Here is a 26,996-nt window from a genome sequence, read left to right as displayed (position 1 = left end):
TCGCCACCGGCCGTTGGGAAGCCCTTTTTGCATCCCCTTGACGGGATTCAAATAAACCCCCGACTGGACTTACACACACCACCCCCGTCCACTCATCCGCCCACCTGGTGTGATATCGCGGAGGTCCGGGACACATCCAGACTGATATGGCGTGGGCTTCTCAGGACTTAGCTGGATGGAGGCCTAGGACAGCTCTCGGATGCTGGAAAAGATGGAGGACTCTGAAGCTGGTGGTTTCCTGAGCGCCATGTGGTCCATCGATTAGGTAGGCCATCGCTTGGGCAGATTTTCCAGCAGCATTCGCATTGATCAGGTGGACTCTACGAGAAGCTGCCGCATCGCTTGGGTGAACTTTCCAGCAGCCGTGCGACAGCATGAGGTCGTGTGGCGCGGCGATGGTCTTCACGTTGTGGGGGCAAGAAGATGGGGTGCGGAGGGAAGAAGAGGTTGGGCAGGTGTGGAGGCCCAGAGAGGGGTGGGGATGTCGAGGGTCGCAAGTTGGGGAAAGAATGAAAAGCTGCGGGAGTCTGGGATGGGTGAGGTGGTTAATGGAGTGGAAGGCCCGTTGTGGAGTACAGGCAGTGGGGGTGGGGAGGTGGTTGTGTGCAGGTGTGAATGGGCAGTGGGGGGGAGGGGTGTGTATGCAGGTGTGAATGGGCAGTGGGGGGAGGGGTGTGTGTGCAGCTGTGAATGGGCAGTGGGGGGAGGAGTGTGTGTGCAGCTGTGAATGGGCAGTGGGGGGAGGAGTGTGTGGGCAGGTGTGAATGGGCAGTGGGGGGGAGGGGTGTGTTCAGGTGTGAATGTGCAGTTGGGGGCAGGGGTGTGTGCTGGTGTGAATGGGCAGTCGGGGGGGGGAGGTGGTGAAGGGAATCAGAGGGAGGTGTTTGTGTTGTCTACTGCTGAGTCCTGGGGGGCTGAGTGATGCGAAGGCATGGTGAGGGTTAAAGGGGACTGTAGGATCCTGTAGGGTGGGATGGTCAGAGTCTTTCTATGATGGGCAAAGTGGCTCTGAGGGTTATTGGAGGGCAGATGGAAATAAATGTGGATTCTGGGGGTTGGCATGACGAGGGGAGCATTGCTACAGTTACTAGAATGCGCTCCTTGGGAAGGAAGGGGACGTTAATGTTAACCTGCACTGGCTGAGGGGTGATGGGGGTGGGAGGTGGGTTCTAGGGTGATTGTGGAGAAGTCATAGGTAACACTAGGAGGGTCAATGGTTATGGTCGGGGGGGGGAAGATGTGGGTAATGGGGGGAGGGTGAAAGGTATTGGACTGCACCTCAAAAGTCAGTTGCACCATGGCCGCTCACAACTATTCAGTGCCTTGTGGTGGAGATGTTGAGATGTTGGATGGGTGTTGGGTCATCAAGTGGGAGGAGCTGCTGGTCAACTGCAGGGGAACCCCAGCATGTAGTTTTACCAAAGCAAAGCTTGGGAATTAAGGAGGATGTGAATGGCAAAGGAACAGCATTGGCGGGAGGCTTCTCACACATGGCTGGAAGGGCCCTGACAAAGATCGATGCCTCCCTGCACACATATGATTCCGGAGGACATAGATCCAGCCTGGGTTGTCCCATTGAATATAGGGAGTGTGCATGGGCTTAACTAGGAAGCACGTCAGACATACTAAAAGTGCAAGCGACCATATATTTGCAAAAGTGTATCAACATTGAAGAATGATAGTGCACCCATACAACCACATGTGACATCAGAACATCTTAATTTTTCTTTGCCTGCCACTGCATCTAGGTGCTACCCCAACATCCGCAGCAGGGGCGGAGACTGCTGACCACTATGCCCTGTTGTCCTTGGTCACTTATGCGGATGTCCTGTGTCCTCGAGCCCTGGAGGGCCCTGATTACATTGGATCTCCTGCTGTGGGGCAGGTGCACCCTCTGTAGTCACAGAGGACGAAGCTGACGGAGTCAGAGAAAAGGAGAACCTGAAGGACCATACACCCCCCTCAGAGTCCTGAGTGGAGATCCCAGGGGCGTCTGCCTGCCACCCATCTTCCCTTTGGGTGCCCGAGGGCTCCTTTCTGACTCCTTGAGAAGAAGGTGCACCTGGATGGAGGTCTTGGTGCCCAGTCCCCCTCTTACATGGCCACTGTGAAACTCTGCCTCTGGGTACTGCAATGGAATGTAGGTCTGCATGCATCTCCATCAGAAACTGGGTGTTCTGCTGGACCAGGTTCTCTATGGTGTCCACCAGTCTCCTCATGGAGATCTTGATGCGCGCACATGTCTGCACCACTTCACCAGAGAGCAGCTGGATGGACTCCTCTGTACCTGGTGCTCCTCTGCCTCTTGCTGCATCTCAAGCATCTTGTTTAGGACCACTACCAGAGGCTTGACATTTGACTCGGGACTTTGCAAGGGCCTCTTCCCCAGCACTGCTCCGGGTGCCTGTGGGCTTGGCTGTCCCTGCCTCCTCCTGCTGTGGAAAATGTCCATGCGGTGACCACCAGAATATGAGACCCTGCCTAAACTAGTTCTCGTACACACCATGGTGTGTATCTCTGGGCTGGTGGAGGATGCGGATGACTGCTGTGATGGCTCTACAGAAGCAATCTCATTGTTGCCCACATCATCCTTGTTCGTCTGTGGGCTGGAACTGGTGCTGGAATCAGGTTCGGGGTCTGGCCTCACTCTCTTCTCACTGGCACCCTCAATTGTGAGAGGAGAGTGAGAGTGACTGCATGGGCTGCCTCCAACATGGCACCACTCATGACCTTTAGGTTTCTAGGTAGAGACCTTACTGTTCCTTACTGGATGGAGGCCGAAAGCCCAACTCGTCATCTCCACATGCCTGGTCCCAATCCTCCACTGCCAGCTCAGCAGCCATCTCTTCATAAGGCATGAGCTGCCTGTGTTGAGCCATGCCCCATCCTGTCCTCTCTCCCTCATGCTTAATGTGCACCAACATGTCCTGCACAAGGAGACAAGATGGTTTGAGAGCACTTGGGATGCAGGTGGCATACACAATTTGCCAGTCAACAGCAGCAACCCACTAACGACTGCATGCCATGTGAATGATGTACTGCAGCTAGTCCACTAGGATTCTTTCACAGCACCCTCCAGAGTGGTGAGCTCATGCAGATAGAAGGATAAGGCACGAGGAGGCATGGCATCAACTGTGCTGGTAGGTGGCCTCTACGCCAGGCCCACCCCCTCCTCACAATGTGAGTCCACTGTGATCAAGGACCTGCAGTTGCCTCTCTACCTGCAGACTACATGGGCTGCAGTATGGCTAAAAGGCATCAACACGTCATGATCAGAAGCCCTTTATGCATGGGCAGCATAGATGGTGGCTTGGCCACTGAAGCCCATGTTCCAGTTCTCATTTTTTGAGGTAAATTGGAGCAGTAGAGGGTTCACTTACCCTGATGGCATGGGTGAGGTCATTCATCCTTTTCCGGCACTGCAGGCCTGTTCTCTGGTATGTGCTGTTGGGACTCACCACCCTGGCGACTGCCTCCCATGCAGGGTTAGTGAGTTGGGTGGGCCTTCTACTTCCATCCCTGGGGTACAGGGTGTCTTTTCCTGTCCTCCACTGCATTCAGCAGCACTTCCAAGGGTGCATCGCTGAATCTTGGCACTGTTGCTGCCTGGGGTCTCTGAGCTATTTCCTGGATGACGGATCGGAGTGGGATAAAGCTGCAGCTGTCTGGGCACCCTTTAAATATGGCGCTCGGATTTGATGGCAGGGTGCGAGACTTCCTGCTCGCCCCGCCGCTAACAGTTGTTCGGGAAACCCCTGGCCGCACAATTAACAAGCCCAGCATCACATGATGCAGCGCAATTTCCCACTCGGCTCCGCAGAGGGAAATACTCCCGCTTCCCACCCTGGCAGGGGACTTAGGTCCAGAGTGGAAAATCCTGGCCCTCAAAGCCAGGGAATCATTTTTACCATGGGCAGGAAACTGGTGCAGTGAAAGTCAATGGACAGGAGAGTTGGTTTGTTTTATAATGGGTTCTATCCAGGGCAGATGATCCACTGCCTGTTTATCCACAGGGAGGTAAATCTTGATTTTGTGTGATTGTGTAAAATGGGCGATAGCAAGTTGGCAGCCAGTTTTATGTCTCTCCTTGCTTTTATTTCCACTGAAGACTGTGGGAGAGTTGGAAACGAGGCTGCTGACCCACAATCACCCATGTAAAGCTATCTAACTTGTGAAGAAGATTAAAATTCTCCTCCCCCTGGCCCCCTCCTTGTTTTTGACTTTCGTATCTCTTATTTAAAACGTAACTGAGCTCTGCTAAAGCTGGGAACACATTCATGGAGAAACAAATAGGGAAGCACTGTGCCCTTTGGGTGTAAAATGGGAGCAACGCTGGCCAATTTAGCATTGGGAAAGTTAATAGCATGGGCATTAGGCCCTTGCATATAATGAATGAGGGGCAAAGGCCAATTTCAGGGCCTCTCTGGCAAATTTGCTGGGCCTACCCAACTCAGGATTTTTCAATGGCCACCAAAAAAAAGGTAAATTTTAATTTTTAAGAATGTCTTTTAAAGCATTCACGCTGAGCCAGAAGAGCAGGGGTTTTCTCCCGACTCCAAAGATCTCCTCTCCCCAATATTGCGAGCTCTAATCTCAAAGGACTAAGCTTCAGGCCACTGTCCGCAAGGCCACTGGCCAAACACTCATCCTTTACAAACTGTCTGTGGAGACACCGATAGGCTTGGGCAGATTGACCAAATAATGCTAATGAGGATTATGGACTAATTTCGATCCCGCCTTAGGCCTTCAAGGTGCATGCTAACAACAGGCCATAACTAATTTCCCCCACCAGCATCCTAGTGCCACAATATTTTGCTACTGTTATTTCAGTAAGAAAACCTGCAGTAAAGAGGAACAAAAACAAATGAATGAGCAATAACAACAAATACTTACATTTGTGTTGCGACTTAAATGTGTAATGTCCTGAGTGCTAGGCAGGAACATAATCAGGCAAAAATTTTGCACAGGTGGTCAAAAGCTAAGCTTGCCAACCTTAATTGAATGTATTCCTCGATGGGCTGAATGGCCTACTCCTGTACCTATGTTCCAAGGCTATAAGGATTTCAAATTTGATAAATTTCCTTGTGCCAGAAATTAAAGGGACCTTTAATTGAGTTGTCTCTTGAGTATTGCTGAAAAAGAGACATGTTGAAGCTTTTCATCGCACACTCATCAGGGCACTTCACAAGAATGCCAATATAGGGGAAACCAATCATTTATACTGTTATGAGGAGAGAATGCTGACTGGGCACTATTAATACACAGGGCCCTGTTCTTTGTAGACAGAAAGAGCATGTACACACCTGTTTCAGCTAAACAAAATAAATGACAGCCATTCACTGATTCACTCTTCAGTGCAATGTCTTGACCAATCAGGGTCAAGCTGCCTGGATTATATTTCAAACAATGCTTGACAGTGAACTGTCAGTCACCATCACTGGTGCATTCTCCATGGCAATACCTCTACCAATCAGAGTCCACTTGCCAGCCAATCAGCACTCTTTTTTCATACAGTATAAATTATTGTTTTTCCTTCATATTGCTATTCTTGCCAAGTGTCCTGATGAGTGCAAGATGAAAAGCTTCAACATGTCTCTTTTTCCAGTAATACTCAGGTTCTATACTACCAAACGATTACTTGAGTTGTCTCTGTTAATTAATCAGCAATTTAATAGAGATTGTGACTTACAGATTTTGAGGCTGAGGGTGGGTGGTGGATATGTCAAAAGAATGTAAATTTAGTTGCAAAGTGGTTGGAGAAAAGTTTCCACTGGAGAGAGTTTTTTCTCTCTTTTCATTCATGGGATGTGGGCATTACTGGCAAAGGCAGCATTTGCTGTCCATCCTTAATTGTCCTTGAACTGAATAGCTTGCTAGGCCATTTCAGAGGCAGTTAAGAGTCAACCACATTTCTGTGGGTCTGGAGTCACATGTAAGCCAGACCAGGTAACGATGGCAGATTTCCTTCCCTAAAGGGCATTGGTGAATCAGATGAGTTTTTAAGACAATCAATTATAGTTTCATGTTACTATTACTGAAACTAGAGCTATAAAGTTATGACTAGCTTTATATCCTGGATTTTTATTAATTGAATTAAAATTCCACCAGGATTTGAACCCCTATCCCCAAGATTAACAGTCCAGAGACATTACCACTACATCACCATCTTGATGTAAATTCTATTTTCAAATGTTGCATGAAGCACAACAGTTTGTAAAAGTGATGGATTCTTGGACGTCAGTTTAAGTCTCTCAAACTTTGGACTGGATCCACAGCAGTGAAGGGTTCTTGGATAATTATTCAGTATGTTCTGCCAGACCTGTTCCTGAGTGAAGCAAGAGGTTCTATCGGAAACTTGTCCCTGCTTCTGCGTACAAATTGAACTCACTCTGAATATTCCAATTCACTGGGGCAAATCTTTGCCAGAAGAAAACTGGCAGTCAAGGATCGGCAATCTGCTATATCCCTAGACTTGAATGAAAGTGAAAATTGGGCAGGGGGTATAAGGGGCAACTGACCTGCTATCACCAGAGTTCTGCCCTAGCAAAACTGAACACTAACCCCTATTATGCTTAAACATGATTGGGGCTGATCTTTCTGACCTTTATGGCCAGTGGATTCGCCCACTTCCCTGGGTGCAAAGATAAGGCAAAATAGGAGAAGACCTATTTGACCATCAATGTCCCAAAACAGAGAACAGCAGTGGTCTTGGTCCAAGATGCTTTGAGTTCTCTACTCCTGGTCTGGGGCATTATGGATGAACTGCTCCTGAGTATAGGACTCTTTATGGAAACTGGCCCTGGGGCCAGGATATTTTATATGCACTGCTCCACATCTGGGACAATTGGGGTGCATTGTTCCTGTGCATTGTACAGGTATCATGCTTGAGATGAGATGTTGAGGCTGTGTCTGTCTGATGAATATTGTTGCTGCTGCTTGTAGCTACTCCTGCCAGGAGATCTGTGGTCCCGGTATGCCACATTTATCTGTCTTGTGCCATTCTCACACATCCACTGTAGCTCATCTGCAGCCAGTCCGTGATATCGGCATTCCATTTACACCTAGGGTGGCCTCTTTTTGTGCTGCCCTCCACTTTGTCCTCTAGAAGAGATCTTTGTATCTTTTCAGCTCTGATCAAATGGCCAAAAGACTGGCATTTTCTTTTCTGGATGTCACTTTTTAGAGTTCGTTCTGCTTTTGCAATTTCAAGCACCTCATCATTTGTCTTATAGTCTGTTTATGGAACTTTAAGCATACATCTTAGTATCCACATTTCAAAGGTGAATGTTAAAGATCCCGTAAAAGTATCTGAAGAGGAACAGGGAGTTCTTCAAAAGTAATTCCTCAAATTTCATAGCTAACATTCCTCACAAAAAATAGAATTACCCGATTATTTTTTACTTTGATTTTTGTCTCAAAGTAGTTCCCTGCATGTGAAGCAGCTTGAGACATTTCTCAGAGTTGTGATAAGGCATTATCCATTTAGGAGCAAAAGAACTGTGAGATGTGAAAAGTCTAATGTTCATCTAGTTTACTTTCTGCCTACTCGGAGTTGGAAGTGCAATTTTTTTTTTATTTCAGCCCTTGACGTCATAATGCCCCTATCATTTCCCCACCAGTACAAGTTTCCAAAATTAGCTGCATGGTCATAACATTACAGGACAGATTTGATAGAGTTATTCAAAATCATGAGGGGTTTGGACAGAATAGATGGGGAGAAACTGTTCCCACTCATGAAAGGATCAGAACGAAAAGGCACGGATTTAAAGTAAAAGCAAAATACTGCGGATGTTGGAGATCTGAAACAAAAACAGAAAATGCTGGAAAAACTCAGCAGGTCTAACAGCAACTGTGGAGGGAAAAACAGAGTTAACATTTTGAGTCCTTATGACTCTGAAGAAGTCATACAGATTTAAAGTAATTGGTAAAAGAAGCAAAAGCAATATGAGAAACAACTGTTTCACGCAGCAAGTGGTTAAGGTCTGGAATGCACTGTCTGAGGGTGTCATAGAGGCAGGTTCAACTGAAGCATTCAAAAGGGATTAGACTTATCTGAAAAGGAATAATGTTCAGGGGTCCTGGAGAAGGTAAGAGAATAGCACTAAGCGAATTGCTCATTTGGATAGCCGGTGCCAATTCTGTGATTCTGAGGACAGAGGCAAAACCAATCCCCACAGGGAGGAGAGGACAACAGGCCACACCGTAGTGACCACTATATAACTCTGTCCGATGAAGCATGGTAGAGACAGCCTGAAAAGCTGGAGAAAGCAAAACGACAAGCAAGTGCGAGTAAAATCAGAATCCTCAGTCTTTTCATAATCAGAAGGACCCAAGGTTGGAAGTAGACAAATTATAGCAATGGCACCCAGTCACTCTTCCTTGTTAAAAATTGATGTGGGATGCCAGCAGGGCATAGCAGGAGAAATCGCGCATTGGGAACTGTTGTAATATGTGCTTGCATGCCATTGTAAATAAAGGTGCTTGGCAGAGCAAGGGTTAAAGTGGGACTGGAGAATATCACCGCTCATGGTATGTTGTATAGGGTCACATGGTAATAGACTCAGAGAACAGTCTAGAGAGAACACTCTGGAAGCAGACTACCTGCTTGCCAATACACCATGCATGACAGTAATCTGGGATCTGTAAATAGTTAAAGGTTAACTCAATAAAGGGTTCATGGTTAAAAATACAAGTCGCAAGATCTCATCATTGAGACATCTAAAGAACTCATATTACAACAGGAACCATGTCTGGAATGATATTATTGACTTTGATGTTCAGGTGTAGATGAGTGAAAAGATCCTGCTTCATCTAGCAGATAGCTGTTGCTGTAGCTTCCTCCAAATTTTATACCCTCCCGGGCTCTCTGCATTCTATAATTCTGACCTCTTGATTATCTTCAATTTCCTTTCCAGCACCACTTGTGGTCATGTTTTCAACTGTCTAGGCCCTAAACCCTGAAATATCCTTCTTAATCCTCCCTGAATCCCTTTTACTCTCGCTTTTAAGATTGTCCTTAAAATCTTCCTCTTTCACCAAACTTTTAGTCTTCTACCCTTATGTCACCTCATGTGACTGATTTTTTTTTGATAACACTTGGGAAGCACTTTAGGATGTATTTTAAAGGTACCATATAAATGTCAGTTATTGTTGTTATAGCTCCATTAGTGAAGATATATAGATGAAAATGAAGATTAGGTTTCAGTTTACCTCACTGGTGCTAAGATGATCTTATTTAGAAGATTACGGTGGAGATTTTTGGCCGCTGTTAGGCCCATCCATTCCACAGTTAGAGATGTGATGAGGCACAGTATAATCCCAATACCACACAGGATGCTGTACCACATTTTGTAGTAATTTTGATGAACCTAAGGAGCACAGATAGAAAACGTTTGTGGGTTACAGAGTCAGTAAAGGAAGTACCAGCAGAATTGCTTGGACCTTTCAGCAATTTAACCTGATCAATGAGTAAGACAATCTGATCATCCTGTGGGTGAATTAAGTTCTGAAGTTTCAGATCACATCATAAGAATCTAAAACCTCTTGTTTACCAAACAGATTTTAAAGAGTAGGAATGATTGTCAGTGGTGTTATACCAAATATCTGAATGCTCCCTTTTTAAACTCCTTCCTGGCTATTGATCAAAGTAATATTTCTGCTAAAATACAAAATGCAATTTGTTATGTGTTGTACATGTTCATACAGTTGGCACTTTCTGTCCATGGGAATGTAAAGGTGACTTTCTCTGTCACCGAATATTAATCATTTTTTTCTGTTCCTTTATTCACTCTACAGCTGTTAATATTCCATTATTAAAGGAAGGAATTTATGTACATAGAATAATGGCACAGAAAGTGGCCATTCAGCCTAACTGTTCTATGCTCTGTACAAACTTCCTCCCACCTTTCTTCATCCAAACCTCTCTCTATATCCATCTATTCCTTCATCTCCTCTGCTTAATAACATCTAGGCTATTCCCCTCAACTACTCCACATGATGGCGAGATCCACATTCTAAGCAGTCTCTGGGTAAAGAAGTGTCTCCTCAGTTCCCTCTCCCTCTCTTTTCATGTACCATGCTCTAAGGAGGGCAGTGGTGACCATGGACCTCCATGTTAATCTTACTCTGGAGGCATGGATCAGCTTTGTTGGTGGTACATTCATCCAGTTTGCAAAGCTCTTTCAAAAGATCATTCTCTGTCTACCTCAATCTCTTTTACCGTTGTTCTTTACCATCAGCATCAGACTTTCTAAATCATGATTTCTTATTACTTGCACAAGATATTCCAGCTGTCTCTTCCTGATCTTGGTCAGCAGAGCTCTTTCCATCTCAGATTTTACTAGCATCTCTTCATTGGTAGTGTGACTTGTCCACGATATCTTCATTATTCGCTTCAAAAACCACAATTCTGCAGCCTGAACTCTTCTCTGCATTGCTTCATTGATCAACCAACACTCAAAATTGTCAAAATTGGTGTGATGTAGAATTTCAGGATTCTCGGCTTTGTTCAATTCCTCAATTCTCTATTTGATCTATCAGTGACTCTCTCATATTTATGGCACCTAATTTTGGATTCTGCCACAAGTATACCTCATATAGTAACAGAAACATCTGCAAATCATCTGAACATTGCTGTCTAATTATTCTGGATATGTAGAAAGGGCCTGGTAAAAGCCCAGTTGCTCCAACTATCCTGTCCATTTGGATTTTGATGCAATCTCCACATTCATCATCAGGCCCCATCGTCCCCACTGCCATAATCCCTTGGGAGAGGCAAATAGCCAAACAGGAAATCTCATGCAAATCAGGAAAAAAAAACTTAGAAATTCCCTCCTGATCTGAAGGCCATCAAGCAAGTTCCAAGAGACGGCACTCACTGAGAAACACCAGTCCCAGTCAATCCATTTACCTTCTGCATTATTGTGGTGCTAGTTTACAAGGCTGGCTTTGTGCCACACTGCCAAGCATACAGGTCACACCTGAGACAACTAACTGGCATATTGCTCACAATTTTCCCGTCAATTCATTTCACCTTTCCGATGCAAATATCGCTGAGCCTTAAAGGGTCAGAATGGTGCATAGTTCACTTACAGTGACGTGCGCTGTTTGCACTCAATTTTCAGAGGCCAACACACTAGGGCAGAAGTTCTTCTTGGGAAGGCAGCACAACTCGGGCAGTCTTGCATTGGCCAGTTGCCATACGCCATGCCTAATATCCAGTTCAGTGGAACTAATTATCAGGCAGGACACATAACAGGCAGCCTGTGTGATATCACCCATATGCCATGACCTCCCCAAGATGAATTTCTACCGTATTATCATTGTTATGCATCAATTCAGTTGCAGATTTGGATGTGTACAGAGAGGACACTGACGGTGGTGTGGAAATTTGCAGAGGGAATTGCAATTTAAAGAGCTGAGAGCCACTAAAGGCATCAGCATAGAAGGAGGGGTATCTTTCTGGACATAATTCAGAAATGACTTGGAAGGCATTTCAAGGCATTTGCTTATTTTTGATTGGCTCTGCCTTTGTGCTGGAGTTGACATGGCCTGAGGTGGGTATGGAGCAGGTGGCACCATTTGCCATACCAGGAGACCATTCCCAAAGGTCAGCATTGCAGCATGCCAGAAAGGAGATTGAGGTAGGGAGCAGCAGACTGGTACAGTTGCTGGCCATGCCAGCTGCATGGTACATTTGAGCTGCAAATGTCCTTGTAGTATATGGTCATATAGCACAAGTTCTTCCTTGGCATCTCTGTTAACTCTGGGAAGACAGTTCCTCATGGCCGTTGTGTAAGTGTGTCACTACTTTGTTTTTATAGCGCTCTTCATGACCTCAGAATGATCCAAAGTGCTTCACAGCTAATGCAGAACTTCTGGACTGTAGCCATTGTTGTAACGGAGGAAGTGGAGCAGCCAATTTGTACACAGCAAGCTCCCAGAAGCAGAAGTATGGTAATGATCAGGTAATCTGTTTTTTGTGATGTTGATTGGGGGATTTTTAAAAATTCTTTCACAGGATGTGGTCCATTGCCCATCCCTAACTGCCCTTGAGACAGTGGCAATGAGCTGCCTTCTTGAATTACTGCATTCCATGAGGCATAGGTACACCCACAGTGCTGTTAGGTAGGGAGTTCCAAGATTTTGAGCCAGCGACAGTGAAGGAACGGTGATATATTTCCAAGTCAGGATGGTGAGAGGCTTGAAGAGGAACTTGCAGGTGGTGGTGTTCCCATGCACCTGCTGCCCTTGTCCTTCTAGGTAGTAGAGTCCACGGGTTTGGAAGGTTCTGTTGAAGGAGCCTTGGTGAGTTGCTGCAGTGCATCTTGTAAATGGTACACACCGTTGCTACTGTGTGCTGGTGATGGAGGGATTAAATGTTGAAGGTGGTGGATGGGGTGCTGAATAGTGCTGGAAAATAGACAACCTTCATATATAAAATTAACAATAAGTCTGGACCTTCTTCCCAAAGCCTTGAAACTCACTATCTCTACACTCTTTAAGAAAGAGTTCTTGACCAAGTCATACATCGACCCTTCCTAACTGCTCCTTGTCCCGCTCAGTGCCCATCTGCTTTTTGCCTGTGGCAAATCCATTGAGCTGTTTTTCAATATGAAAGGCACTGGGGCCGATTTTGACATTTTCACTGAGGTGTAAAACTGGCGTTGCACATTGCTCAACCATGAAGAAACTACCTGGTTTTCAATTTGTGTGCTGTCTGCCACAGACAGTCTGCAACAATCTGCTCTGCCGGTATTGGCCCAGTCGGCAAGCTGGAAAATTACCCCAGTGAATAAATATAAGTCGCTGGTGGTAGTATTTTTATTTCATTTGAGAAATGTTTCAATTGCATCAGCCTTAACAGCTTTTTGGGGACTGAGTTCCAGGTATTCCAGATATTCAGTCAGATTCCTACCTTGTTAGTCATTGTGCTGCTTTCATTTGTTTGTTTTGAGCTTGTCCACTCTGCGAGCCAATAATCAATGGCCACCATGACAGAATGTTTTAACAACTTGGAGATAATCAGCAAAAATAGCAGAAGGAACCCTCCAGAGGTCAGATATCTCCAGAAAGCTCGCCAAGGCATTTTTGTCCGAAGCCGCATTACTGTTGACATGTTATCTTCATCATCATCTTCTTCATCCTCCTCTGCACACCAGGACATGAAAGAAAGAAGAAAATCATTTATTTTGGCTGAAATTACATCAATATCTTCACCATGAGTACAAATGATCTACTTCTCACTGTATGTTACTTTGAAGTTATAATTATATAGCAGTAAATGAGCACTCTGAAAATGTAAAGCAATGCAAACAGCTAGAGATCATTTGACAACAGTTCACATGTGTTATGTTCCCTATACGGCAGTGGAGAAAGAGAAGGAGAATTTTATAAATGTTTGATCAACATACATACAATCACACACAATAATCTCTTCAAAAACTAATGATCTTATGTGCTGTCACATCCTTTACATATAAACCTGGGAATAGGAGGTCGTTCAGTCACTTGAGCAAAAGCAAAATAATATAAATGCTGAAAATCTGCAATAAAAACAGAGAATGCTGGAAATACTCAGCAGGTCAGGCAGCATCTGTAGGGAAAGAAACAGGGTTAATGTTTGAGGTTGGTGAACTTTTTTCAGATTTGGAAGAAGTTAGAGCTGTTACAAGTTTTAAGCAAGTATAGAGGCAGGGAAAGGGGAGGGGGCAAGCACATAAGGGAAAATGTGGAAGGCAAGAGGGATTAAATCCTGCCCCACGTGGCAGGAGGGAGGAGGTAAAGGGGCAGGAGCTGCATCTCCTATCCTTGCATGAAAAGGTGCTGTAGGAAAGAGCAGGGTGTTCGGGGTGACTGAAGAGTGGCCTAGGGTGTGGCATCCCTTCGGAATGCTGAAAAGGAGGGAAAGATATGTTTCAGATTGGCCTCGTGCTGGAGATGATGAAAATGGTGGAGGGGATCCGTTGAATACAGAGGTTGGTGGGGTGGTGAGGACAAGGGGAGCTCTATCATGGATCCAGAAAGGAGGGAAAGGAGTCAGAAATGGGATGGACACGGTGCTAGTGCCCTGGTGAAGGGGAATCCTTGGTGAAGGAAAAAGAAAGACGTATCAGAAGTGCTGGTATGGAAGGTTGCATCATTTGATTAGATGCAGCAGAGATAGAGAAACTGGAAGAAAAGAATAGACTCCTTACAGGAAGTGGGGTGGGAGGAAATGTAATCAAGTTAGCTATGACTGTAAGTGAACTTATAGTGAATATTGGTCAAAAACCTATCCCCAGAAATGGGGACAGAGAAGTAGAGGAAGGGAAAGGAAGAGTCAAAGATGGACTGTCTGTGGGCAAGGGAGTGATGGAAATTGGAAGAGAAGTTGATCAAATTTTCCAATTCAGGGCAATAGCAGGGAATGACACTGATACAGTCATCAATGCATTGGAAAAAGAGGTGATAGAAAGGGCCAGATTAGTACTGCCAACAACAGATGTTCCACATATCTCACTAAAAGGCAGGCAAAGCTAGTATCCATATGGGTTCCCAAAGCCTCTCGCTTAGAAGAAGTGTATGGAGATAAAGGAGACTTTTTTCAACATTAGAACAAGTTCAGCCAGGTTGAGGAGGGAGGTGATGGTTGGGAACTGGATGAAGCAGAGAATTCTCATCTGGTGAGGGATGGAGGTATGGAGGGATTGAACAGCCATGGTGGAGGTATGGAGGGATTGAACAGCCATGGTGGAGACAAGACAGTTAGGAACAGGAAATTGAAAACTGTTAAAATGGCAGAGGTCATCAGAAGAAGCATGGGAAGAGACTGTACAAGGGGAGAAAAACTAGATTTGAGATACAAAGAACTCAGTTCCTTGGGGTAAAAACAGGCTGAAATGTTGGGTCGACTGAGACAGTCCTGTTTTTGGATCTTGGGAAGGAGATAAAGCCAGTCTATTTGGGGTTTGGGGAACTATGATGTTGGAGGCTATGGAAGAACAGTCTCCAGAGAGATGAGGTTAGTGAAAGTCTAGGAAATAGTCCAGGTTTGAGGTTCTGTGTTGGTAGGTGATCTACCCTTGGCCTGGACAAGATATCCACCCATTACACGGGGGAGTGGACATGTTGGAGGGTTTCCTTATGATCGACTCCTGGGCCTAGCCAAAATTTCTATGTACAGTCCTTGGATGCATAAAGTCTACTTAGGGGAATGGGTCTGTTTTGAGACCTGATACACACCCAAATTGTCCAGGAAAGAGGTCATGCAGCATCCTCCGGTGTTCTTGAGACCTTCTCTAAACAGTGGTCATTACAGGATGTAAACTGCATCATAAATGAGAAGGATAGGATTGTTATTCTTTTCTAAGCTTCTCTTAGATTGCGAAGGTGTTTTTGTGAACATGTTTTATTAGTTGTGTCCTGGCCTTGAAAAGGTTAGGGTACTCAGTGATGTTGTTGGTCAAATGGCACTAGAGCTTCAGCCGTCCTCCTCTTTCAAGTAGACCTGGATCAAAAGGGAGTGGCACTATGCAGCAATGAGTAACTAAGTAAGGCCAAAACTCCAACCTTCATCCTCATCATCCATTTGGGCTTTGGCTTCTCGAGAATACATTGCTCTTCGTAAGGTTTTTCTTTCCAGAATTGTCTGGCTTTCACCTTCAGTCTCCTGGAAAAACATAAACACTTTGATTGAGTTTAGCTGAATTAGTTAACATTAATTGTTTTAAGCAGTGTCATGAAAATATAATAATTTTCATAATATTATTGTAATTTATTGTAAAGATAGGTTAATTGTGGGGCTTGGATTAGTTTCTCTGTGTGTAGGTATATGTGCGTGAGGGTTTTAATGAATTACAGACAGTCTGGGTGCTTTGATGTATCAGAAGGGAAACTAAGTTTGAAATGCTAAATACGTAAACATGGCTGAAGTTTTAGAATGTGAGGTGTGAAGAACATTTGCATTTTTGGATAAACCAGAGTCATGAGTTTCAAAGAGACGGTAAGGTGTTACACCTAACCAACAGTGTGTTTATTTTTCCCACAGATTACTGATAATATGAGTACTGTGTAAGATTTATATTATGAAAAAAGTAAAGTTGCAAAGGCATATTGGAACAACGGGATTTACATTAAAAAGGGAGAACCCTGTATAAAGGAGATGAGGTTATGTGTAAGAAAAAGGCATTCTAAGATCTAACAAGTGTGAAAAGCCTCCAGCCTCTATGTACCAAGCTGCTGTCTCCAGGAACCAAAGCTAAGAGAATTTACTTTGAATATTACTGTCCAGGGTATTATATGTTTTGCCTGAGTCTGTTGAAATCTATGTTGTTTTACTGTTGCCTCAACAGAAGAGTAACTGGGAGCTAGATTAATTAGGGGACTTGGGAGTTATCATAGTAGTAATTTGTAGATCTTTGTATGTGCTTAAAATTGTTTCTTTTATTAATAAATATTTAATTTAGTTCTGTAAAAAAAACTAAGACTCAGTGGACTTATTATCACTGAATTCAAGGCACACATCTCAAAATAAAAATATAAATTGCAGAACAATTGTGGCAGTTTCAAGTTTCCCTCTGGGATTTGAGCAGCTCAGTATTTACCATTCGCTGTGCCATAACAGAAGGCAGGTTTTACACTAAGTCGACACTGCCATAATTTAAAGAGCACTGGTATTTTATGGTTGTAAATTCATGTGCTCTAACATTTTAATTACTCCACAACATTTTTCCAGCTGCTTTCTTGCAAGTTGCCCACTAGGCTAGTGAGCAGCTCCTATAGGTTCATAGGTTCACATCTTACTTTTTCAAATTCCTGATCCTGTCGGTTCATAAGAGTTTTCCATTGTTCATATAATTCTACATCATGGTTCTGAAAGTCCTTCAGTGTGCCTTCCCGTATGATGGTGCCATCTTTCATAGCAATTATCTGAAAAGTTGAAGGATAGCCAGTTTCTTAGCCCTGCTGAGTCTCAGAAAATCCTTACTTGTTCTTTAACAGTCCCAGGTACTAACATAATGGGCCAAATTGCCTCTTTCTGCATTGTACCGTTCTACAATTTTATCATTCTAACAAGAGATATTTGTATAGTGTGGCATAAACATATGCCATGAGGGGGATAGCATGCAATGGGACAATCAATTACCCCTTCACTATGGCATACTGTGCTTTGGACTTCATGTGTTCCTGACTATCCAAAGACAGTAATTACCACATTTATCATGTTCAGGCTAAAAGTAATCATCAGATTTATTTGTAAGCATCATGCAACATAGAAGCAAAGAGATACTTCAAACAACAAATAGTACAATGCTTGACTTACACAATAAAGAAACTGTTCTGAAACAAGAACAGTCTTTTCAGAGAAGGTTCACTAGACTGATTCTTGGGATGGAAGTGTTGTCTCATGAGGAAAGGTTGACGAAGTTCGGACTATACTCATTGGAGTTTAGAAGAAGGAGAGGTGAACATATTGAAATATATAAGATTCTGAGTGACTTGACAGAGTTGAATCTAGAACTGGGGACAGAGTTTAAAAATAAAGGGTCTCCAATTTAAGATGGAGATGAAGAAGGATTCCTTCTCTCAGAGGGTCACTTGCCTTTGGAATTCTGTTGCCCAGACAGCAGTGAAGGCTGGGTCACTGAATATATTCAATGATGAGTTAGACAGATCTTTGATCTAAAAGGAGCCATGGGTTATGGAGAGCAGGCAGGAAATTGAAGATAAGGCCACAATCAGATCAGCCATGATCTTATTGAATGGCGGAGCAGGCTCAATGGGCTGAATGGCCTACTCCTATTCTTTATAAACTTGTGATCTATCAATAGGTCTTGACTAAGTCTCTAATGTAATATTACATTTGATTTGATTTCTTGAGCCCTAACTATCTCTTGTACAAAGCAGGGAACCTGGTACCTCAAGCCTGCTAATTAAGTGTATATCTGTGTTCACTTTGCTGTTTCAAGTTGAAATTAATTCTTCTCAATATCAGGCAAATATTACAAGAAAGATCACTAAAACAAGTAGGTAAGGTTTGAACTGTCATCATTTGACCATTTAATGGTCTTTTTCCTTTTGACACCTGGCAGAAATTGAATTCATTTCTTCACTTCTCACATTCTTGCCGACGCTTTTAAACAACGTACAACCTGACTTTTATTGGAACTAAACTCTATTGACCACTAAAGATAAAGGATTAGATTTTGACATTGTGCAATTGTATAAATCAGGTGATTTCAAGTTGGCAGCCCGCGGTACATCTCTCCTAATTTGTATTTGCGTTAATGTCCAATTCCGTTACAGAGATAGATTGGAGAAGCTGGGCTTGTTCGCCTGAGAGGAGAAGAAGTTGAGAGGCGATTTGATAGAGGTGTTCAAAACCATGAGGTGTCAAGACAGAGCAGATAGTAGATTGGCAGAAGGATTGAGAATAGAGGATAAAGGTTTAAGATGACTGGCAAAAGAACCAAAGGCAACATGGGGAAAAACCTTTTTATGCAGCAAGTGCTTAGGATCTTGAATGCACTGGGGGCAGATTCAATTCATGACTTTCAAAAGGGAATTAGATATGTATAAGAAAAGAATGATTTTGGGGAGATGGCGGTGTCACTGGACTAGTAATCCAGGGGCTCAGGATAATGCTCTGGCGACATGGGTTCAAATCCCACCACAGTACCTGGTGGAATTTAATTTTACTTAATAAAATCTGGAATACAAAGCAATGGTGATCATGAAACTATAATCAATAGTCATAAAAACCCATCTGGTTCACTAATGTACTTTAGGGAAGGAAATCTGTCATCTGATCTGGCCTACACATGACTCCAGCAGTGGTTGATTCTTCACTGCCCCCTGAAATGGCCTAGCAAGCCACTCAGTTCAAGTGCAATTAGGGATGGGAAACAAATCACTGGCCTTGTCAGTGATACTCAAACCCCATGAAAAAAAATAAGAGAAAAGAATTGAAGTGCTAGGGGAAATGGTTTGGGAGTGAGACAAGCTAGATTGCTTTTACAGAGAGTCAATGTGGGTCTGATGAGCCGAATGGCCTCCTTTTGTACTGTAACCATTGTATGATTCTGTAAAATGAGCTGTCAACTCATTATCACTCATTGTACCATTTTACTCTGTTGTGCAAAGTCAAGATGTATTCTGAAGCCTCAGCTGCAAGATGCTCTGGCCTGATTTGGTCATTCTTACTTACCCAATCAGCGTGTGTCAGATACTGCAGCTTATGTGTCACCAGAGCTATGGTTCGCTTGTCTTCACGAAGAAATTTGAGGATTCCTTCCTGCATTAGGTGATCACTCAGGTGAATATCTAGTGCAGAGAATGGATCATCCTGGTATGGGAGTGGGAGGTGGAGAAACAGTGGAAATTTTTGCTTTTATATAAATAAACAAGCACTTTCATCATGGAGTATATATTTCCCTGCATTTGCTAAAGTTAATGAAAAGGTTGATATCACTATAAAATAGGAACCTATTTACTGGGCTGCACTTATATCCAAGGTTGCCAATGCCAATTGGATGTATTCCAAGAGGTCACAGGACCGCGAATTGCCCCAAACTACACTCTGCCATTGGTCACCTAACATGTCTATCCTCATGGCAGCCATCCTATGCCAGTTACCTAACAGAGTGACTATCAGTCAAAGAGCCTCTTTAATCCATCTCCAATTATTCCTATGATTTTTCTCCCATGTTTCTCACTGTACTGTCTGGGAGAGTAATCCTTATTTCCTCCAGGCTACTGGAGAAAATGGGAGGGTTGATGACCCCAATTATATCTTTAGTTTCAGAGAAAAGAACTGCAGTCTGGAACAAAACATGCTATGGCCCTATCTGGAACACAGGAACAGGAGGAAGTCAGTCAGCCCCCCCCGCCCTCCTCTGAGCTCTGTACCTGAAGTCCATTTGAACCTTTGGTCCATTTCCCTTGATAACTTTACCTAAGAAAATTCTATTAATTTCAGTCTGGAAAGCTTGAATTGTCCTCTCATCAACAGACTTTTGATGGCGAGAGTTCCAGATCTCCACCAATTTTTGGGTGAAAAGGTCCTTCCTGATTTCACTCCTGTATAGCCTCTTAAGATTGTGCCTCCTTGTTCTGGATTCCCCTACCAGAAGCAATAGCTTCTCTGCATCAACCCTAAGGGCAGAATTTTGCGCTTGTTGGGCGGGCTCAGCAGAGGTGAGCGGGAACTGTCGGAAAGCTGATCGCCGCTCGCAATTGGGGCCGGATCGCAATTTCACACTGGCGGAAGTTCTGCCAAGCGTGAAACACAAGCAGCAGCGCTGAGGAGTAGGTTGGATTGGGGTTGAGCGTGAACTTTGTGCATGCACGTGAGTGCGCAGTTTTGGTCGCTTTACTTGAGGAAGGATGTATTTGCATTGGAAGCGGTTCAGAGGAGGTTCACTTGATTGATTCCAGAGATGCTGGGCTTGTCTAATGAGGCGAGATCGAGCAGTTTAGGCCTATACTTACTAGAGTTTAGAAGGATGAGAGGAGATCTAATTGAGGTATATAAGATGCTAAAGGGGATAGACAAAGTGGACGTGGAGTGGATGTTTCCCCTTCTGAGGCATTCTAGAATGAGAGGCCATAGTTTTAAGCTAAGAGGTGGTAGGTTTAAATCAGAGATGAGGAGGAATTACTTTTCTCAAAGGGTCATGAATCTGTGGAATTCACTGCCTCAGATTGCAGTGGATGCCGGGACGCTGAATAAATTTAAGGAGGAGATAGACAGATTTTTAATTAGTAATGGGTTGAAAGGTTATGGGGAGAGGGTGGGAAATTGGAGTTGAGGCCAAAATGAGATCAGCCATGATCGTAATGAATGGCGGGGCAAGCTCAAGAGGCTGAATTGCCTACTCATGCTCCTAGTTCTTATGTTCTTATTTAAGAATCTCCCTGAGGCACTGAAATGAAGAATTTTTTAAAAAAAATAAAGATATGAAGAAATGTAATAAAACATTTTTATTTGTTTTAGGAAACCTCATCCTGCCCATGGATGAGGTTTCCTAAAAAGTGCAAAGGCTGCTTGGCCTTTTCACCTGGATGGGCAGCACAAAATATCAGTTAATTGAGACTTTAATGGTCTTAACCAGCCTTTTAATTGTTGGCGGGTGCACTACTGATTCCTGCACGGACCCACCAACCGAAGTATCGCACGACTGCGTGTTGATGCCTGGACACTCGCCCAACGTCAGTGCAAGTCATTGTACGCTCGAGCGTGCGTCTGCCCACCAAGGTGAAAACTTTGCCCTAAGGGTGAGCCTTTCCCACCGGCGGGATCTTCTGGTCCCGCCAAAGTAAATGGATGGCTCGACACATCCACCACATTTTGGGACCAACAGTTAGCAGTGGAATGGGGGGGTGGGTTGGGGGGAGGTGGCAGGGGCTGGGGAGGCTGGAATTTTCCAGCCTTCAGGAACTTTTTATCAATTTAAACCCCTCAACTAGATCACCTCTCAATCATCTAAGCACAAGGGAATACAAACCAAATGTGTGCAACCTATGCTCAGAACTTAACCCTTTTAGCTTCAGCACTTTTTTTGCTCTATCTTCATCGATTGCCGAAGTCCTGTTCCTTAGTTAATTCAGGACCTCCAGGGCTTTGTGTTGCTTTTAAGCATGTTGTTGTGTGCTGTCCAAAGATAAACACAGCATTGAAACATTGCAATTTTGGGGCTTCTTTGCTAAATAAGGATCAAATGGCATTTTCAAAAGTTGGTTATGCAGTTATTATACATTGTTAGTTTCTGTAACAAGATACCACATTAAACAGTGAAGGACTGTCACAAAAGAAATATTATAAGTTCATTAGCCTCTCTAACATTTCCAAAACCAATTGTGAAACAGTCAGGGCAATCTTCCATTTGTCAGCAAAGCCCGCAATTATAATATTCCCAGACTTTCCAAAGACAATGATAAGTTGGCCACCACACTTAAATTTTTGCTGAGCCAGAGAGAGGTGGGAACAGTTAAATGCGTGATAGCGACTGCTAGAAAAAACAATTAGAAACATATTTTGTTCCCACTATTGTTGAGAGAGTTATATTGAGAAGAATGACAGCTGAAGCCCCAACAGCAGGTGAAATATCCCATTAACCATGGAGGAGCAGGACCCAGTCTAAAAGGAGGACTTAACTTCACTGGTAGGATCCCAATGCCTTACCCATTAGAAACAACACTCCTGGCAAACTATCTGACAGCCTACTGTGGAATTTTGGAAAAAAGACAACATAAACCAATCTGTTTAATTTTCACCAGATCAACAAAGAAGCTGAAAAAGACTCAAAGCAGATAAACATCCAATATAAGGCATGATTGCTTACCAGGAACACAGTACTTGTGTTTTGATACAAGGCTCGGGCTACACAGATTCTCTGTTTCTGACCTCCACTCAGGTTAATCCCCTACATAAGGAAAAAGATCACATTATTAATAGAAGCATTTTTTTGATGTAGAATCTTTAAAAAATCTCCATGTATTGCATTACAAAATGCTTTTTCTCCATACTTGTAGAATTGTTGAAATTAGACTAATTGTCATGATTCAATAAGCATAATTGATGGATTGTACTAAATGGAAAAGTAAGAAGGATTGAGGTGATTTGGTAATTAGAGGGAAATTCTAAAACAGGAATGGGATCGTGTATTTTAAGATTATACTTAGGAACAGCACCAGGTGTCTATTCTCCAGTAAAACTGCAACATGTAAAAGCCAGAAGCTCTATCTCAATGGTCAGATCACAGTGACAGTGATATGACCAAAAGCCTTACAGAGGAGATGCAACGAACAAAACAATAGCAGAAGCTACCACATAATCACAATGTCTGTAATGCAAGCAGTCAGTTACCATCAACCTTGTTCCTGCCCACCCTTACACAGTCTTGCCATTGCAGGCTAATTATTTGTCATCGTAATTATAAAAAAAATTGGAACTCTAACCACATCAATCTAGCAACTGTAGTGGATAAATCCATCCCACTTATACAGAATAGGATGACCCTGTCTGATCATTCCTGTCCGTTTTTTTCACTCTGCTACCCTTTATTGAAATTTCAGATTTACAAATCTGATGTATCCAGTAGGATTGTGTGACGAACTTTTCAAATGCTTTCCCCTGATCTCTTCAAAAACTGCATAAGGTTCCACACTTGGATTATTTTCTAGAATGAATTATTCATTCAATACAATGTCCAAGTATTGTAATTCATTTAAAGACAACTCTGCCGCCATGAGAATAAAATGCACCTTTGGTGGTAGCGCAGAACAGGGCAGTCATGAACTGGCAGCCAGTTTTACGCCCCGCTTAATATGCGTCAATGAATGCTACTGAAAATGAGTTTCACTTCAATGCTGGCTTGATATAAATTCAGGATTACAAGTACAAAAGCATTTGCTTTTTGCTTTACTCCTTTCACAACCTGAAGCAAATTTGTGAATGGAATGACGTGGCAAAGGTAATACATTTCCCAGTGTTTACCCTCTCTCCAATCTCGGTTTGGTCTCCAAATGGTAACAGATCAATATCAGGCTGAAGGGAGCAGGCATCAATGACAGCTTTGTACCTGAAAGGGTGAAAAATGAAGATGTGAGTGCAACAGAATGCTACAGTCTAAATTAAAGTAATTATCCAACAGTGCTTACAATAGTTGAAGGAGTGTATGGCATAAATTTTGGGGGCTTTACAAACATCAGTTTTGGGTAGCTAAAATGAGCATTACAAACTAGGTAAGAGCAAAACAGAAAGGCAAGATGTTAATAAAGAGGAATTCATGAATTTTGTTTCAATTTAGCTAGAAGAAGATGTTATGTTAAAGACTTTTAATTGACATGTTGGACAGAAGTATCTTGGAAATGTTCAATGTTTTAGATGGGACAAGCTTCAAGTCCAATTGAACTGTTGAGAAACCTACAAGCTGTTTAGAGATCAGTAAGTTATGAGGTATATTTTGCAGGTAAGTGTTACTGCACAAAGCTTCGCAAGCCAGGAGCGTATTATCAGGAATCGAGTAGGAGGGTCAGTGCACTTCACATGATGCCCCATCCATAAAGCTTTATGACAGCAGGCACCCATCTCTTAACTCTGCTCCAAAGTGTAATGAAGAATCAATGTATACATGTGCACACAAATCCACACAAGGCAACCTGGACACATGGGATACAGTTGCAAATCAGAAGGCATTTTTCAATCAAAGGGGAATGAAAATTTGGAGCTCCCACGCCCTGTGGATGTTGGGGGCCAATTAAAATTTTCAAGCCTGAGATTGATAGATCTTTGTTAGTTAAGGGCATCAAAGGATATGGAACAAAGGCAAAGCAAGCACAAGGTTTTATTTCTAGAGGGATAGAACTGAAAATTATGGAAGTTATGCGAAGCCTGTATCAAACCTTGGTTGGACTACATTTAGAACGCTGCATGCAGTTGTGGTCACCATATTACAAAAAGGATATAGAGGCACTGGAGAGAGTGCAGAGAATATTTACAAGGATGACACCAGAAATGCATGGGCATATTTATGAAGAAAGGATTGACAGGCTGGGTCTCTTCTTTTAAAGAAAAAAGGCTGAGGGGTGACCTAGTAGAGATCTTTAAAATTACGAAAGGTTTTGATAGCGTGAATACAGAGAAAATGTTTCCACTTGTGGGGAAGAGCATAACTAGAGGCCATCAATATAAGATAATCACCAAGAAATCCAACAGGAAATTCAGAAGAAACTTCTTTACCCAAAAAGTGACAAGAATGTGGAACTCGCTGCCACAGGGAGTGGTTGAAGTGAATAGTATAGGTAAATTTAAGGGGAAGCTATAGACAAGCAAATGCCGGAGAAGAGAACAGATGGTTATGATGGCAGATTTAGATGGGGAAAGATGTGAGGAGGCTCAGGTGGAGCATAAGCACCAGCATAGGCTAGTTGGGCCAAATGGCCTGATTCTGCGCACATATCTGATATAATTCTGCTAAACAAGGGGTGATGGTGGTGTTATGGTAATGCCAAATGGACTAGTAATCCAGAGGCCCAGGCTAATGCTCTGGGGACATGGGTTCAAACCCCACCATGGCAGCTGGTAGAATTTAAATGTAATTAATTAAGCTGGAATATAAATGCTCAATGACAACTATCACTGATTATCATAAAAGCCTATCTGATTCACTAATCCCCTACAGGGAAAGAAATCTGCCATCCTTGCCTAGACTGGCCCTGATGTGACTCATAAAAGCTCTCAAATGGCCTAGCAAATCTCTCAGTTCAAGGGCAACAAATGCCCACACCATGTAGCTGGCTTAGGAGGAACAAAAATGTGATTTTGGACTTCAGGGTTAGAAATTTGTCTTGGATGGAGGCACAAAGCAGCAGTATCTGATTAGTCACTTGTTACATGCAGTCAGAGATACTCAGTCAAGGAAAGCAAATATCAGGCGCTGCTTATAAAGGGCATCCCATCCAATATCGCCTATTTTGCACCATTGCCCAATATGATTTTCTACCCATAGCTCCCAAAGCTCTCCACCACTAGGGTTTTCATTATACTGTATCATATGTTGTAGACTAAGTGATAGAAATTGATAACTAAGCTTTGACAACAACTCCATTAACATTGTGATAGGTAATATAGTGGGATTTTTCATCCAGAAACTCTTATGTTCCTGTAAAAGGAGTTCCACTGTTCCTGATCAAGAGGCAGCTGGTACTGTACTTCATGGGCCAAGAATGCTTGTATATTTGACATACCTAACTTGTCATTCTCTCATTGCCTTCTAAGGGTCAACACAACAAACCCCAAACAATGGGGTACAATGAGGTTAAAATGTCCCCTGTATTTTTAACTTTTATTTCTTACAATTCTTTTCCATTTACTTTTCCCTCTTAATCCCTCTCTTTATTTTTCTTCCTGTTCCTATAGCTTGATTATATTTCACCCTATTGCTTTTTTTTGTCATTCACTCTGTTTCTTTCCCTATTCTCTTTCATTGTTTAAGGAGCTAAGCCATTGGATGTAACCTTCATGAGGTCTCAGATGCTACGTTGACACTACAGTACATTTCCAGTACAAAAACAGAGTGTGGTGCGAATGGTGAAGGTAAAATTCCAATTCACATCACTTGCCATGAAGTACATCATTTTCTGCCCATCTTTTCACACCACCCAGACATGAAGCAGCCATTATTACCTTTGCTTTATGAAGGGACTCCCAAACGTAATATTTTCCTCCACAGTTGTATTTAGGAGCCAAGGCTTCTGAGCAGAATAAGCAACGGAGTTTCGGTTTCTGCTCAAAATGAAGGAGAAATATTGTTTAAATGGAAAACAGCAACTTAATCACATTTTAAATAAAAAGCATAAAACAATTATGATACCATGGCCCAGATTCAAAACAGGCATAAGCTCCCCCACATAATATTTTATTTACATTTTGCAACATATTGCATTAAGCAACAGACAAAATAGAGCTAGGCATAACATTTATATACAGTGTTATTTTTCCACGAGTTCCTTTTTCTGTTGTTATTCCCCCCGGCTTTTAAGTTCTCTGTTCTAACTCTGCAAACCAATCTATCTTGTGCGTTTTTGCTTCAATTCTCAATATGATCTACCATTCTTTATGGCAGTCATGAGGGCTGGGTTTTCAATCTGGGGTCAAGAACCCAATGCCCAGATCATTTCCAGGCCCTGACCCCACATTGCATCAGCATCAGTGAAACAATGCAATTTTTCAAATGTAAAGGGCCTAATTGGCCTGGGGGCAAATTCAGCACCCAATCAGCAGTGCCAGGAGGGGCCTGGAGGTAGGACATAGTTACCAAGTGGAATAGTTACCAAGGACACTTTGAAAAGACAAGCGGCAGCCATGATTAGCTTGCCGTTCAATGATATGATGGAGCAACAGGAATGTCAAGGGCCAGCACTGGCATAGGCAGACATCCATGGGCATTACGAGGTTCTCGGGTGCCTTCCTTGAGGCTTTAACATCTGCAGTGGCAGACAGAAGAGAGATCTTG

The 26,996-nt window shown here is 43.2% G+C and overlaps 1 protein-coding gene across 3 annotated transcripts in view; it reads right to left on the bottom strand.

Annotated features, from left to right (window-relative positions):
• abcc9 (ATP-binding cassette, sub-family C (CFTR/MRP), member 9) overlaps window positions 1–26,996 on the bottom strand; it is a 204,227-nt gene that overhangs the window by 58,959 nt on the left and 118,272 nt on the right. For all 3 annotated transcript variants that reach the window (XM_041202434.1, XM_041202436.1, XM_041202435.1), the window contains 8 exons: window positions 26,168–26,266; window positions 23,477–23,561; window positions 22,323–22,403; window positions 19,187–19,324; window positions 16,783–16,908; window positions 15,550–15,649; window positions 12,917–13,149; window positions 9,211–9,368 (listed from right to left, as the gene is read on the bottom strand). In XM_041202434.1, coding sequence (XP_041058368.1) covers window positions 9,211–9,368; window positions 12,917–13,149; window positions 15,550–15,649; window positions 16,783–16,908; window positions 19,187–19,324; window positions 22,323–22,403; window positions 23,477–23,561; window positions 26,168–26,266 — 1,020 coding nt within the window. The remainder of the gene's footprint in view (window positions 1–9,210; window positions 9,369–12,916; window positions 13,150–15,549; window positions 15,650–16,782; window positions 16,909–19,186; window positions 19,325–22,322; window positions 22,404–23,476; window positions 23,562–26,167; window positions 26,267–26,996) is intronic.

Source organism: Carcharodon carcharias, chromosome 13 (genome assembly GCF_017639515.1).
Source record: "Carcharodon carcharias isolate sCarCar2 chromosome 13, sCarCar2.pri, whole genome shotgun sequence".
Lineage (NCBI taxonomy): Eukaryota > Metazoa > Chordata > Chondrichthyes > Lamniformes > Lamnidae > Carcharodon > Carcharodon carcharias.
The sequence above is the reverse complement of the archived record's forward strand: the minus strand, read 5'-3'. Positions and strand labels throughout refer to the sequence as shown.